This window comes from Fringilla coelebs (assembly GCF_963513975.1).
Source record: "Fringilla coelebs genome assembly, chromosome: 8".
Classification (NCBI taxonomy): Eukaryota; Metazoa; Chordata; class Aves; order Passeriformes; family Fringillidae; genus Fringilla; species Fringilla coelebs.
Window position 1 is genome coordinate 30077528 of NC_140066.1, and position 17049 is coordinate 30094576.

Genomic DNA, 17049 nt, shown 5'->3' on the forward strand with positions numbered 1-17049 from the left:
CAAAGTGTGTGCCTTTCCCTTCTCCCCCCCTCCACTAGCTGGCATCTCAGAAATTCTGCTGATGGACACTAAGGGACCAGAGAAACCATGGTAAAATAGGACAGGCTTGGTTTTCTGAGCTCTAGGTATCACACAGCTCTGGGATGGTCTCAAAAGGCAGCAGTGAGACCTCCACATTTTAGACAAAAGCAGGGTTGGCCTGAACACAGCCCAGAGGTTGCTGAAATTAGGGTGAATTAACAAGGAGATGGATGGTGAGTCTGGGAGAAGGGACAAGGGGCTGAAGTTTCTTTGGCCAAAAGCAAGTCCAGCTTATTCACACAAACTCTCATGGAATTCCTGGGAACAACAGGGGACTTGGATGGATTTTGCTCGAGACAAGGGAAAATGTGTCAGAAAGCAAATGCTAAAGCAGATCTTGAAGTCAGCACTTAGAGCAAAACTTAATTCACATGGGAGTGCAGAAGGTCCAGATGACTTAGCCAGGCTGTAACCAAAGCACTGACTCAAACATGGCTACCCACAGTCTCCTTATATATTAAATTTTTTTTCTGGTAATTGAAAAAAACCAATTAACTTATCCCTACACTACAACAAGGAGCCTAAAGCAATGATTTGAGGTTTTTCAACTTCCTGTAAAGTGTACACATCTTTGAAATTATATACATAACACCCTGATGCATATGTTCAAGCAGCTTCTATAGAGTGTTCTCCCTTTTGTTGATAAAGCACCTCATACAAAAGCTGTGACTGGCTCTATTTTCATTTAAGGTCATTAATTTTAGGTGGGATTCCACTAATTTCAGTGAAGTTAACCCTCATTTACATCCCTGTATTTGAGGAAAGACTCACATTCACTGTTCCTTCCACAGAGAAGCCTCAGTTTCCTGAACACTGTGGAGATGGAATTTTTGGAATTTAATGAAATGGCTAAAAAGAAAATAATTACTTTAATGAAAAATATTTTATCTTAATTAAATGGAAAACCTGAAGCTCTGATGGAGCTTCTCACCCACAGTCTAACTCTTCTCCTTGTGTTTTATATCTATTAAGCAGACATTTGAAAGATTATATTGCTGATTTCTGCCTTACTCCACTTTCACAGCAGATTGATATCAGAGTCAGGAATTTACTGCTTCAGCACGAGAAACATTTTGGTAATTTCTTGATCCAGCAGAATTACTACTAAGAAGCAGAAACTCTCCTGACACCAGTCAGCTGCTCTTCTGCAAGTCTCCAGGGGGTAGCAGGAAGGAAGAAAAATGTGCATTTTCCCCTTTGAAAAGTAGATCTCCTTTTGCTTTGAACTCCTTAGGCACCCATTCCACATTTCTGATGTGTGACAGTGTTTTGCAGCATGGTCACCCCCAGTAACACAAGAACACCTCACAAGAGGAACTGGGTCATTTTTGGGGTTAAACTGAAAAATGAAACCAACAAAACTGCCAGCAAAACTCTCTAGGTCCAGCAAGAACTTGGCAGCTCTTGGCCAGAAGTATCTGTGAGTAACAGTTACCCCTTGCCAGCAGCCAGACTTCTTAATCTCATTGACAAGACCAGATTTCAAGGCTATTCAATTCTCTGTTTGAGAGTCAAATGACAGTCTGTCATAACTGTTCAGATGTTATAGCCTTTGCATACTGCCTTAATCTCTTCAGTGGTAGAAGAATATCCTTTGAAGCCATCACATCTCATTTTACCCATTGCCACATGGATTTACCTCACTTGTTAGCTGCTGGAGTAATAAGAATGGTAACAGTAAGCCACTGAGAATAGCTTTCAGTCATTTTTCAGCAAACCCAACCTATTCTAGAAATATTTTCATTTCAATCTTATCTCCAGAGACATTTATTTAACAGCAGGATCAGCTTCAGGGCCTCAGCTGGCACCTTCATGCCCAACAGAAGGGGATATTACTGCACTGCAGCAGGTGCAGGCTGCAAGCTTAAAAACATTTTTTCTGGTGGCCTTTCAAATGTATTTGTTTCAGAGTTTTGACATTCACTTATTATTTATTGCCCAACTATGATATTTCTACAACACATTCAGCTTCTTGACATGATCTCTCTCTTTCAGGAATCAAATACTGAGGGTGGCATGTGGAATCTGGCTTCCATAAAGGCATCCTTGTGCCTGCTGACACTCAGGAAGGTGACAACAAAAATAACAACACTGGGGAGGGAAGAGGATTTCAGATTTGGTCTCAGCTCATCTTGCTGACAGGCATCTCTGAAAACACTTAGAGTGGACAGAAGGATATCATGGAAAGAACAGCAGCTGGAATTGATAAAAGGCTGGATTGATCTATTGTTTCATATCTTAGATTCAGGCACCTTTCTCTGAAGGTGTTTACCCAAACTTGTGATGACAGCTGCAATATCAACCAAGCTGCACTTCCACTTGTTAACTTCCTACCACTCACTCCTGTCTACATTCAACCCTCTAAACAAGCTTTACTTTTTAAGCTTGCATTTATTCCAAGTTCAAGCACCTTTCTCTCCTCACCTTCCATCCTTAATTTTCTTGTCATGCACAAGCTTACCCCAAGAATCTCTGTAAGGCAAAGCAGGGCCACTCCAGTAGATGGAGAAACTGCCCTGGCATCATATCATACAGCATTATATTCCAGCTTTTATTTCACACAGACCTTCCAAATGCAGGTAGGGGTTTTTTTCTCACGAGCAAGCCCCCACCCCTCCCTGCCCTCTTACCAATGAGCCCCGAGTAAGCGAGCAGGCAGTCAGCATAGTTCTCCTTCAGACAGCCACTAACAGAGCGTGACTCAGGCTGGCAGTTTGTGAAGAAATCTGCAAGGCGAGATCTGCAGCGGGAAGAAAAATGTGTATCTTTAAAAGTCAAGCCTGAAGGCATTCTTACCTTTTACACACTCTGTTTTTGGACAAGGCTTAATATTCTTTAACTTAAATGCATATTGGACACATTTCAGCTATTGAGAGTCTCTTTCTAAGACACATCACTTTCCAGAATCTATTTTTGAAGTCAGAACAAAAAAGCGCAACAAAACAGTAAAAAAGGAACAGAACAACAGGGAAATGCCTGCCCTTTACTAAAAGAAATGTTCTGCATTTTCATGCCAAGAAAAAAAGACAAAGACTGATTTTATCATATGAGGAGTCATTTTGCCTGGATCTGAACTCTAACTGGAGTCTTTTATTCAGAGCACAGTTTCTGCTGTTTTACCGATTACACAAAGCTGTGTGTTTGTGCTCACAGAGCAAGCAAGACTCTTACTGCAAGACTGGAAGCAGGACCTGCTTTGGGGGTGTCCCACGTTTCCAGAGGGGGCTCACCCTGCCCTGGCCTGGCCTGCAGCAGCAGCTGGGGCAGCAGGCAGGACCAGCTGGCACAGCCTCCTCACCCCCAGAGCCACAGAGATCTATTTGTTCTTGCCAAACATGCATTTATCCAAACTCCAGAGTACTGGCTCCAGGGCTGAGATGGAAGGAGAGTGTGCTCTGCATGGAGTTCTGCTGCTGAGCGGCCACTTCACCTTCACTCACCTGGGCCAGCCCATGGCCAAGGAGGTGAGAGCACTGATCACATGCAGGAGGTGCTTTAGGACCAGGAGTGAAGCTGTATTGTGATCAACTGATGATCGATTTCCACGTTGGAAATTAAAAGGACTAACAGGATCTCTTCTGGTTATTTGTGGTTTAACGCTCTCATTCAGGTCTGTGAAATTTGCAAGGCATTGATGAGGTGGGTCAAGGTCAAACGTCCTACAGTCACTCCTCTGCCCATCTTAGCCTTACAGCCTTGGAATCGTGCCTTTTTTTTTTATTTACAAAGTGTTATTTACTCCTTCATCTATGAAAAAAAAAAATCACCTCCCTACTTTAATCTTCTCTTCTGTGAAATAGGTATAAAAATGTTCTTTTGCATCTGACAACCCACAGTAATGTCTCAGGATAAGATGCTTAATCTTTGCAAAGCCCTCTCAAAATCAGAATAGTATAATCCATGAATTTTCATTACTGCTCCAGCATTATGCAGATTTGCAATATAAATGCTCTTTTTCAGTTTTGCAACAACCCCACAAAAGTTAGCAGAAACAAGTGATTTGCAAGTGATTTACTTTATTTGTTTACATGCTCCAGAGACTAATTATCTTTGTTTGCTTTATTGTTTTACCTACCCCAGAATGGGACTGGATACACATCATTAATTGGCCTGAAAGTAACGATGGGCAAACATCAAAAGGTTCAGAGGCTTAGTTAGAGAAAGCATCCTATAAATAAACTCCATGCAACCTATACCTGAATTTATGAGAGCTGTTCTCATGGCCTTATTTTAGTTCCATCTCTCTCTAACTGTACTGACACCAGCAAATCCATGGTTGCCTTCAAGCCACAGCCAACCCTAAGCTTTTCACTCCCTCTCTTCCCTTATTTAATCACTTAACCTTGAGATGGAAATCTGTACCCAGTTGCCTTTAATAGCTTTAAAAAGTCAACCTCTCTAGCAAACATTCATACATATATACACATATGTGTGTGTATATATGTATGTATACATATATTTCTAAATTTACATAAAATCCCTACTTAGCTGGTGAATAGATACTGCACCTGCCAGGAGACAGGCTGAGAGGAAATGGGTCTCAAGATATGGAAAGAGATCAATGGCAGCACCATGAAGAAAATCTGGGAAAGGAAACCCTCTATCACTGCAGTGATTCCTCTCCCAGGCAGTAATTAAGATAGTGGCTCAAATCCAGCTTTTGGATCAATTGGGAACAAAGGGAGTTGACAGTTTCCAAGGATTTTTCTAATTCTACAAATACCTGGATGAAGTCAGGTTTAGAATGGAATAGAGCCTATTACATCTATCTAGTATAAAAACCTCTGCCATGGTAGAAAGGGCAAGCCTTCTGTATATACAGTATTCTTTTATTTCTAAAACAAAGTAGGTCCTCAGATCTAAATTTCATTATTTATGTGACTAAAAATAAATCTTTCTGGCAATGGATTATACAATCAGTATCTTGATAATGCTGAAAACACTTGCAATCGTTTCATCCTTCTTGAATGACCAGTTCTCCCTTAGGTTATTAGGTGCACTGGTCCAGAGTTCATTTAATACATTCCTCTTCTCTAAATGTTTTTAAGGACTGATAACCATGGAATAAACCCAGTCATTTACTGCCCAGCCTGCTTAAAGAACTTATTTGTTGTATACCCTAAAGGAGGTTAAAGATAGCTCTGCTGATTCTCTTTTGCGTACACCTTGATTTCCATGTGAATATCTGAGGAATTTTTGTGGTCATAAAAAGTAATGATGTGACAACATTGCACATTTAAGTTTTCATAACTCAAATACAGCTCAGGTAGCTCTGGTCTGAGCATTGCTGGACATTATCACACAACCTTCCCTAGCCAATCATCCAAACTTCACACAACCCAAGCTCTCACCCTCTCCTGAGCTGTTAACTACACCTGATACTTATGTGGGTTCATTTGCACTGGAGATGAAGTTAAGGCCTGAAATAAAAGCACAGACCTCCATCTGCCATAAAATACTGCAACACTTTCAGTGAAGATCTGCTGATTAACACTCACTGAAGATCTACCCCCAGACACTTCCAGCAGACTGGCAGTGATGAAAGTGTGCTCATCAGTGAACACCAAAACAGTGGTACTGCTATTTATCTAGAGTGAGAGACAAATTAGCCTAATGAGAACCATTAATCCTAAAGTATTGCACATGAATATTAAGAACTGTTTGGGTAAAAGAGACAATCCTTTTAGGGATGCAGAATCAGAGCAATCTGGTAATAGCAGTCCTATCAAAAAAAATGTACTGTGTTGAATTTGTGCTCCTTCAGCAGGAGGCAACCTGCAGGTGGCAACTTGAGGGTTTCTCATGACTGAGCAGTTTTGCTACCCAGAGAACAAACAGAATTTGCCACATGCACCTTCACATGTGCATAGTTTTACATGTGTGGTGTACACAGATGTATCTCACTGCTGGAGAGAGATAGTTTTATATTGTTCATAACATGTACCAGGACCACATCTAAAAGGAACTATTAATTTCTTTTTCTGACACAAAATTCTCATTGTGCACAGCCACATTTATGATGTGTTCCCTTTTCCTTGCTAAATAAGGGGTACTGCTCAGAAATCTTCCTCCCAGGAAGAGAGAAAACCAAACAACAACAACAAAAAAATCATCTCTTTGTAGGGCAAAACCCCCACAAATTAAATTAGTCTTATCTTAGCCCTGGAAAATCTGAAGATGTTCTGAAAAGCTTACTTTAAATATTTTGTATACCACTAGCTGGAAAAGTAAGAATAATCCCATCAGCAAATTCAAAGAAAATCTGCTCAAACAACAAACAGCCTTTCTGAAAAGAGAAAAAATCCCAAACCTGCTATTCTCTAATGCTTTGTATTAGTACCAGTAAAATAATTTGTAACAGTTAAAAATACAAAGGAAGCAAAGTTAATTTGCTCTCCTTATGATAGTGGCTCTTCAAATACTCAGTTGGATAATTCAAAACTTTCACATTTGCTTACAAATAAGCTTTTTTAATAGCACTATTGTATTGAATCTGCATATAATTTTTGAAGCAATTTAATTTTATATTACCACAACCCGTTGCATAGGCAACATTGATTAGGTTTTCACTACTTTTTGTTCTCAAGGTTCTGTAAAAGTTCTTGGTTATTTATCAGTTCTCCCTCTTTAAGGTTGGTCAATTCAGCTTTAGCATTGGTGCAATATTTAAAAGTATGATAAGAACTGTATGAAGAACTGTAAGAAAAGTATGATAAGAACAATTTGTAGTTTGGATCTGGGGCAAATTAATGACCTACCAGAAAGCAACACTCAGAACCATATTCCTCCTCAAGAAGCACCAGCCTCACTGGGATGGCAGGTGTTGATTTATCTTCTTTTTTTTTCCTCTCTGACTGTATTGTTGGTGCACAAGGGCTGAGCCCTGAGGAGAAAAACCTCTCTCAGCCTTGCCCTGGCACTGGTGATGTTGACACCAAGCAAGACACTGAACTCAGGTCTCCTGCTGGCTGCCCACACACAGGCTGTGATGTCCAAGCGAGCGGTGACAACCGCGCGCCCCGTTGGAATGCAGAGAGCGACGGCGCTCCCGTGCCCCACCTCAGGGATGTCAGGTGAGCTCTGGACATGCTCACTGCCACCTCTCCTTGCATTGCTGCTCGTGTTTAGGCACCTATTTATAGCAGTAACATAAAGAGTAGGTAAATGCCAGAGCTGAGAGACTGAGGTGACTACACTAACTAGTCAGAGCTGCTCGAGCGTCTAGACACCATTTGGCAGTGCAGTCACGTAAGGGAAGTGCTGCATCAATATTCAAAACAGAAAAGAGGTATAAATCCCACACTGAAAAAAGCCAGACTAAGTCAATGAATGTGTGTCACGGTGATAAATGGCACCATTACAGAAAAAAAACAACAAGTCAAAATACTTGTTCTTCTTTCGTAGGGGTCAACTGCAGTGTCCTACTCTGGCTACAAATAGCTCCCCTATGGCTGGAGTGGTGCTGCTTCTGCTGGGATGCAGGAGTTGGTTGCAGGGGTTGGTATGTGGCCAAACTAATGGCTTCATTGTTGGAGGAGCATTTCGTTTTCTCTTTCTTTCATAAACAGTGAGATTATGAGGCAAAGGCCACATAAGCAACTCCATCAAGCAGGGGGATGAAAAAAGCCTCAGAGGAACTCCATAACGAGAGATGACTCTCCCTGCACAGAGTAAAGTAGCTCTGACCCATCTTTTTTTCATTCAAGGACACTAGAGCTGTGTAATATTAATAAATCTTACACCTCCTTAGCTATCTAAACACACTGTTGAGCACCTGCGAGCAACTACAAATTCTGACATTTTTATTTAAGAGGTCACTTTCCCATGTATTTATTAAACAGCAACCCCACAAAAAGGCTGGTTTGTGTTTGGTTGCCACCCTCCTTCTCCAACAATGACAGTGTCCAGGCCCTGAGCCACTGCTGCCCCTGCCCACCCCTGTCCTGCCCAGCCATGGGCCCCACGGAGCCAGCTCTGCCCATGTCCCATCCTGTCCCCAGGGAGATGCTCCATGCCCAGGACTGCCCCACTCCCAAGCTGGGCTGGTGGGATGAGCACAGCCTAAAAGGTTCTGTCCTGCCTGTCCCTGGAGTCCCCAGGAGCCCCAGGAAGTCCCCATCCCATGCTGAATCCTGACATCCAGCTCAGCCTTGATGCCTTTTGAGGAGTGGGAAGGGTAAAAAAGTAAATTTCTGCTGGCAAACCATTTGCCTCCCAAGACCTGAATATTGAAGCCAGTTTCTCTCACTTGAGCTGATCCAAATCTTTTCCAACACTGGCAGAAACCATTACAGGATTTTAGATCCCAAATACCAGCTATGAACTGAAAGAAGCTGGTTGTTATCTGGTTTTGCTGCTGTTTTGTTATTTTAAATGTCTGGATGCCTAAACCCAAGCAAATATTTGATTCTGGGTTCAACTTGCCTCTCAAAACTGTGTTGTTCATCTGGAAGCAAAATATGGACAATGCCCAATTGCACAGAGGCAGCCTGTGTGGACTGTGGGATAACTAGACACAGGAACAAACACCAGGGACCACACAAGATCACTGAGATGCCTTCCAGCAGCAGGAGTGCTTGCTCAGAGCATCAGGCACAGGCACAAAGCCACCAGGGCTGGTCCCTCCAGAGGAGCACCCACACCTGACCAGCTCTCTGCCTCTACCATGTCCCCACCACATCTGCCAGCATTTATGTCACTACTCAGGGTTTTTGTTTACCAGGGGACTCCCGGACATTTAACACCCCAGAAAATGGAAATCTAACTCCTTGAAATTCAGTCATGCCAAATGAAAAGTATTTCCACCTATGCATATCTGAATTTTAAAATGAAAAGTACAAACACTGTATTCTTTCTATTCTTCTATTAGGAAATTAATACCCTACACCCATGTTCTTTTACTGCATTTTGTGGAAAGCAAAATACCATTTTCTGTTAATATTGTCCTTTCCCTTTGCTCATTTCATCTGCTGGAGACCAGTTAGATCTTTTTACACAGTATCTGCTACAGAAAATCAAAAGAACTTAACAAAACACTAATGCCATAGTTTATCAATGTTAATTAAATCCTCTAAGCGACTCAAGATCATGCATGAGAGTAATTTTAATTTAATATATTAGGTCTCCTTTGGGTTTAAGGGAAACTACTAAGCTCAAATGTGATTCTAAACAAGTATGATTTATTTGAAATTGGGTTATATAAATATTTATATACTACTGACCTTTTGTGTAATAAAACCAATTTTGAAAAATACGGTGAAAATCCTGAGCACAAGGTAATGTAATAAAGAATTAGAACAGTGATTCTCAGATGCTGTGACACAAACCAGAATTTTCTCTGTTTGCAAAAAAAAAAAAAAAAATTACCCCACATCATTTTTTAGAGGCCTGTTGGAGAGAACATCTGGAAAACATTCCACAGGAAATCAAACCTATATTAAATATGTTTTGCAGGGCTCTGTTTCCTTGCATCGACCTTAAGCATTCATAATGTGTTCTGTCTTCCCAGCTGCAAAGAAAACACTTCTGTCAGAGCCCTCTACAAAATGACAGGCCGAATTGTCAGCCAGTGATTTTATCAGGGGATGCTGGTAAGATTTCTATTTAGTCTACCTGTCTCTGTACCAAAGCTCTCCAATAACATGAACAAGTCCACCAGCTGCTTTCCAACTACTGTGAATTTGTGTATTGTTTGTTTAATTTCCTTTATGCTGTTTAATTGAAGCTTCTAAATAAAAAATGACTGGCATTTTTAAAGATGCCCAAGCCTCAGTGTCTCCTGGCAGGATGTTACCCAGGAAAGAAATGCTTTATGGGGAGAGTTGTTCTCACTTCATTAGCTGGGCAAGCAGAATAGTCTGAATTACAGGCTGGTAACCTCAGAAAATCACTGTCACTCTCAAAAAGCAAGCCAAGGGAAAGTAGTGCCACTGCAAGTCCTTGAGCGTGCCACTGGATGCCTCAGTGTTTATGAATAACTATACTGTGAGTGCACACTGAAAGGATGTGCTCCCAAGTACCTGAGAAAGACATCCATGGCAATAATGTTCCCTGTAACCACTTGAATAAACTATAATAGACTATTACTAGCTCAAGCATGAAACTGATGGGAGTTTGGAGATGGAAAATAATCTAAAAAGTACAATACAAGTTCTCTCTTCACCAGAAAAGTTTCTGTTGGTAGATGTACTGGAACATCAGGTTTCCTGGGGTTATGCAGGGATGCTCTTTGCCTAAGAAAATCTCTCAGTGGTATGTGTGGTGACATTCCTGAAGGAAACAACTCCATGTCCCCTTGTCAGAGGAGTGGCTCAAGGAAAGAATGAGTGTCCAGAGTGTCCTTGCACTAGCTGAGCAGGTTCTGTGGGCAGCCAGCATGGCTGAAACCCATCCTGAAGCTACTCTAAATACTGCTCTGACCTTGGAGTAAGAGAACAAATATAAAATCAGAAATAAATAAAAGCAGAGTAGTCTTTTTTACGTAGATCCATTTTTTCATGCACAAAACAGCCCCACCAAAGTCAAGAACTTCTGGCAGCAGCAAGCCAAGAGAGCACTGATCTGATTTAACATGTTTAACTTGCTTTTAGAAGTAATATGGGTATATAATGTGGTACAGAAAGCACTGATTGGTAGTGTAAGATTGAAAAACAAATAATTTTTACCAGTTAAGGATGATGTGCTGTATTAAGAACATTTTTTTTTTTGATTCCACTCTCAAAAAAAAAAGTGAACACACAAGGCAGATAAAAAAATGTGAGTCCAGGAGTTGACAGCCTGTGAAACACCCAGACATTTACAGAGGCTGTTCTGAAATGAACTGTCCATTCTGAAAAATATTTTGGAATGCTGCATGATGGCCAGTTACTGAGATGTACCTTCAGCATTTCATAATGACTAATTGGCAAGGGGAGCATCATAACTGAGAGGAAAACCACTGTGATCAATGCCTGAACTGGAACAAAAGAAATTGAACTAAATATTCAAATAATACAGCTTGAATTTAACAGAGTTCTTAGTTGCATGTGCTTTATAGTAAAAAAAGCTTCCTTTAATGGTTTATAGAATGTGCTTGAAAAAAATTAATGTAAGCATAAACATTATCTTTTGATGTAAGGTCATCTCTCAATAACCTTAGACAAGGGTCACAGTCAGCTCACACAGAAAATCTATCATCAACAGTAAACACACCAGAAAACCCCTTCTGTGTCACTTGTTTTAAAGCCAGCAGATCATTAAAGCAGAGGAAACAACCACAGGAAACAACCAGCACCTCTGCTGAGAAGTCTTTGCAGACACTGCCACATTTACATCTCACTTCCACTTAGAGGAGTTACTCCAGTAACACTGAAGTGATTATTAACATAATTAAAGCAATGTAATTTCTATTCAGTAAACATGAGAATGCTAAAATCTGAAGATATGCATGTGGCTGTCACTTGCTCTGTTGAGAAACAAAGTTTTATTTTTAGCTCCAGTGCTTACATTTTCTTGCAGCTATTTTAACAGATGAACTGCCACCAGAAATATTCTCTCACTGGGCTCTGATGTAGAATGATATAAATAACCTTTACAAAGTCCAGCATAACAGAATGATAAAATCAGTTGACATTCTCCTAATTAGCACTGCCTGAAGATTTACCTACACAGAACAGGAAAAGCCAAAATCACCCCTGGAAAAAATCCACTGAAGTCACTGATGTCAGAGGAAGTACACTAGGAATGGACTTGATAGAATAAATCTGTTATTTACATTAAACACAGAGCAGTTTTTTGCCTGTAGCATGGACATGGCTTGAGGTAAATGAAAAAAGCATTTTGATTTATTAAAGAAAATGGTATTGTATGATAGATACCCCTTTCTTTGCCCCAGAAACAGCAAGTTAGCCAAATGTGACTGGGTGTACATGACAGATCTGCTCTACATTACATCTAATAGATCAGGGGGTGGAAACTACTTATCAAACCAGTGGATGCTAAACTCCTTTCTACAGAGATCTCTCAACAAACAATTCAAAAAGTCAGCAGCAGCAGTACTCCTAGTGGAACCCCATCCAGCAAAGCAATTAAGTGCTTGCATAACTGTAAGGACACGAGTAGCTTCAAATTTAGATCTCTATTAAAGTTTAATGCCAAATTTAACTGTCTTAGATTTCAATATTTTTGACTAAACACGTGTGAAACTGCTTAATTAGCATATGTAGTTTAATCTCTCCTCCCCGCCCCGATAAATCAACAAAACAAAATGGATCACATTAGCCCTGCTGTGACCCCCACCCTGGCTCATGTTCCTCATCTGTAGTCTTCTTATTTCTTAAATTATATTATTTTCTTTTCCACTTAAATTAACAAAATAAGGGTTTTCAGACAAAATGAGCACTCAGGGATTGTTCCTTATCACTCTACCTGAGGAAGCTGTAGCAAGGTCTTCTTCCAAGTAACACGTGACAGATTGAGATTAAACGGCCTCAAGTTGTGCTAGAGAAGGTTTAGATTGGGAATTAGGAAAATCTTCTTCATGGCATGAGTTTTGCAGCATTGGAACAGCTGACCAGGGAAGTGGTGGAACCACCACCCCTTGAAGTAGGTAACAGACCCACAGATGTGGCACTTGGGGACACGGTTTAGTGGGGGGCTTGGCAGTGTTGGGTTTGTAGCTGGATTTGATCTTCTTAATGGTTTTCTCCAACCTAAACAACTCTCTGAAGGATGACATACAGATACAAGTGCCCCAACTTTTTAGAGCTGAAATGGCCACAAGTACCTCACTCAGTTCACGGAGTCACTTTCCTAGAAAGAGACTGACATGGAAGCAGGGTATCTAAATACAGCCAATAAAACATGAATCAGTGGCATCCGAGTTTATTTTGGGATTGTTGTATGCTCAGACACGCACTCTTTATTCCCTTCCACTTCTTCAGCCCTGCAGAGAGGTAATATGGAATATTCAGTGCCACAGGTTATTTTTAACCTGATCAGCAGAGGATCTACCTGACTGCAGCAAGGCTGCCTGGAGAGTTTGAGCCTGCCTGACAAGGGACCTCAGCATGAAATACTGTCTAGTTACTGCTCCTTGGAGCATGAACTCTCTTCTGCTGCAGCACAAAGCCAAGGGAAAGTTGGGTGCAGGACTAAAGCTGAGCCATTTTTCTAATTACTGTATCCTTGTGTCTCTCCTGCTTTTGGAGAAATGCCAATCACCCAGCAAGCTTTTAATCTTCAAGCCCCTCCTAAACTGACCAGAGAGAGCATAAATGAGGGCCAGCCAAGCAGATCTGGGCACTGCAGAGTGGGATCCATGCACACTTCAGAAAGGACAAAGCAGTCTTGTTTTGCAGGATGTTTGGATTTTTCTGATTCCAAAGGGATTTATGGATACGTTATGAGGAGGAACTGCTTGGTTCATTTTGAGTTTTATTCAGATGGAAGAAATTTAAAGTTATCTTTGTTTCTGAGGGGGAAGGGAGGGCAATATTATGTCTATTTGCTCTGCTAACAGAAGACATCAAAGTAATGAATCATGTAAAGAAAGGGAAGAAAATAATACAATATTGCAGTATTTTCTATCTTTACTTTGCCTTTCTTGAAAGGTTTTTGCTTATTTTGCAGAGACTGCATTAATATTTTTTTCCAGGCTAGCAGTTCCACACACACATATTCCAATACACCATCAAGTTTCCCCTGCAGAATATACCAGCTTCTTTCCCACCTCCCCTCAGACCCCATTTTTTAAATTTTTTGAACTGCCACCATACCTCCCTATTAGTTCATTAAAATGAATGAACACCTGTTTTTGGTTTTTTTTTTTCCACATAAATAAATAAACCTCCAGCAATATAGACATGTATGCATATATTTACATGCCTTTATATACATATATGTATAAAAAACACTCTTCAAATTCAGGCTGTGTGAGGTGAGCTTGTGGGCATGGGCCAAAAAGCAGACTTACAATTTTTTCTGCCCCACTTGGTATTCTAGAGACACAGGAACTCTCCTGAGTGCAGGTGCAGAGAGCCCAGGCTCACCCTGCAAGCATCCCACACCTTCTGCAGGGTGAGTCAGGCATGAGAGGTTTTGCACCCACTCCCTGACTCAGCCTCCAAACACAGAATGCAGGCACACCCTGCACTTCTCTAGAAATCAGGAGTGTCCTTTTCTTCATGTCCTTATCAGCACCACAGAAACTACACTGCAAAACCACAGCAACCTGATCATCTCAAGGAGCTGCCAGAGTGCTCCAAGTGCCAAATTGATATAAATGCCCCAGAGGGACTCAGGCCCAGCTCTGTTATCCCAAACTATGCAATGTGTCCTTCATAAAAACACCCACCAAGTGCCCTTTTAACAGGCAAAACTAGAGTCAGGCTGAGAGGGAGCACTCAGGCTTTTATCTGGCCAACTGAATTGTCACCAAGATCAGCTCCAAGGCTGGGAAAGGGAGGCAGCACCTCTGTTTTCCCTCTCATTTGCTGAATTACAGATGATCACTGGACCGTGGCAGGATGCTGAGGGAGGAAAAGCACAACATGCAGAGAAGCAGGTGAGGAGGCACCCTAAGTGGCTGTAATGGAATTCAAACGTGTCAGAGGGGCGGTGAAAGGCAGATAATTGCAGGATGATCTGGGAAGAGGAGATGAAAGGAGACTAAGCAAGGGGAAGAGGTAGGAGGGGAAAAAAGCAAGGGAAAAAAGCGAAAAATGAAGGAGAAGTATAAGGAATAGAAAATGTGAAGAAAAGGGCAAATTTCTATTTCACCTCTTCCATCTCCTCCCGCACATCCCTCCAGGGCACTGCTCCCTGTTAATCCTGGAGCTGAGGACTGCTCCCTCCCAGAACACGGTGGGCTCCCCCATTCTGAAGCAGGACAAAAGGGGTTGCCTGCACATTTATAACATCTCCCCACAGAGCTGTCTCTAGTGCAGAAGCAGGGTTTGCAGTCAGCAGTGGCTTCTGCTGCAGGAGCAGTCCACGGGTCTCACACAGAGCAGCCACTTTTACCAACAGGTCCCAGGTGTAAAGCACCTGCAGATTTTCACATGCCTCACAGAAAAGGAGCACAGACACAGTGAATCCCTTTCCAAGGTAAATTATCACCAGAAGTGTTCAACAGAATATCACAAAGGAAAATTACTTCCTTGGCAAGTTTCTGATGTTTTCAGGAAGCGCAAAAAGCGGCTGAGCTTCTGTTCTAACATTTCCAGGGGATGAATTCTTCTCTGCACTGACAACAGTGTTTGCATATCCCCACAGAATGCTCTGATACCTGCAGAGCTGAATAGGGGATTGCAACGAAATTAAGAGATTGGATAGGACAGGTGACCAAAATCTGGTCAAGAGGGAAGAACACACCAGTGAGAGCACATTTATACAGACCTGACTCTCTGAACACACAGTGCTGGAAACATTTTTCACTGTGTTTTCAAGGAGATGACCCATGTACTGGAACCTAATTGGATATTTCATTATTATCCTTCCCCTATCCCATGTGAAGAAGTTTTTTAAATATGTTAAGCATATTTTTCTGGTTTTTTTTCCAGTGTCAAACAGCTGCAGACAGCAATATGTATCTTTTGCAGAATTAAGGCAAAAAAATTAAGAAGACATCTGTCTTCTGAAATTAGTTAAGAACTACTTTATGGCAATTTAAGCTTCAAAAATGGACCTCAGTGATCTGAGCAGTCTTTTTGAGTATAATTATTGTGAAGGACAAGAAACAAGCTCCTACCAGTTTCTTCTATAAGCAAAAAGACGCTGCCCTTCTTTTCTGATCCTTGCAGCACATGAATGGATTAATAGCATTATTTCAATAAATAATGTGTCTGTATCATCATCATTCTGGCCAGTGTCTTCTGAACATATCCAGGAAAAAATCCCAAGTATGCAAATTCAAGACACAGATTATTAAAAAGACCAAACTAATGACTCACACTTTCATTACTCAAGTAAAACAGTATTTGCAGTACTGTCAAATGTGATAGTGGCAAATATGGAGCACCCTGCCCTGCATTTACAGCAGGATGATATTCTTAAAACATGCCAGTCAACTTTCTGAAGACTAACTGTTAGCTGAAGTGATCAGATCACAAAGTTCTTTAGAGGTTCTTTCACCAGTGATGTCCTGGAATAGCACAAAGAACTTTGTGCTATTCCAGGACATCACTGGTGAAAGTTTTTGATGGTACACTGACTTTTCTTAGAAGATTTGTTTATGCTCACAACAGAAAAGAACTCTAATGGCTTCTTCTTGGGTTTTATTTTGCTTTTCTTCTCACTGAGCATTGACAGACACGCCTGAGAGACTACAATTGTTTCAAAGCTGGATATGGACTGGGATGCAAGCAGAGGCAGCAGACAAATGACAATGAAAGTGAACCATTCAGCATTCTGATGAAGTTGAAAATTAGGACTGTTTACATAAGTCAGAACTTATTTGCATTTCCTGACATTTCAGGTCTCTTTATCACTCGATTGAGAATTTCTTATATAACAGATTAATGAACTGAATAAAAAAATAATAAAAAGCAAAGCACCCTGCCACGTTAGTGGCACCTCTAGTTTGGCCAGATTGTTTCCCTACTCTTAACTCTGCTTCAAGAACAGATTTGGTGATATATACACCAGGATAAAACTTTGAAGAGTGTTCAAAACTGAATGTTTAAATACTTTACACAGACCCAGCTGATATTTTATACAGAGTACAGGCAGATTCAAATCTTGCATTGCTGAGTAAGCAGCATTCATAAACCAATTTATGAACATATTTTCAGAAAACCTTTAGAACTTGCACCCCTTGCCTAAACTGGCATTATAAAAAGGCTTTAATAGGTGTAATAGGCATGCAAATAACAGTTTCTAAATTACCTGGCTTCACAGTAGGCAGACCATATTTTCAGATTATTCTGCCATTTAGATACTCTCTCTGATTTCAAAATGAAATAGAAGTTATCAGAGTTAGAATTACACACC

At 41.0% G+C, this 17049-nt stretch overlaps 1 protein-coding gene across 1 annotated transcript in view; it reads right to left on the reverse strand.

Moving 5' to 3' along the window:
- GFRA1 (GDNF family receptor alpha 1) overlaps positions 1 to 17049 on the reverse strand; it is a gene marked incomplete at its 3' end in the record, with an annotated part of 129338 nt that overhangs the window by 29376 nt on the left and 82913 nt on the right. The window contains exon 5 of the mRNA XM_084210656.1: positions 2712 to 2821. Coding sequence (XP_084066782.1) covers positions 2712 to 2821 — 110 coding nt within the window. The remainder of the gene's footprint in view (positions 1 to 2711; positions 2822 to 17049) is intronic.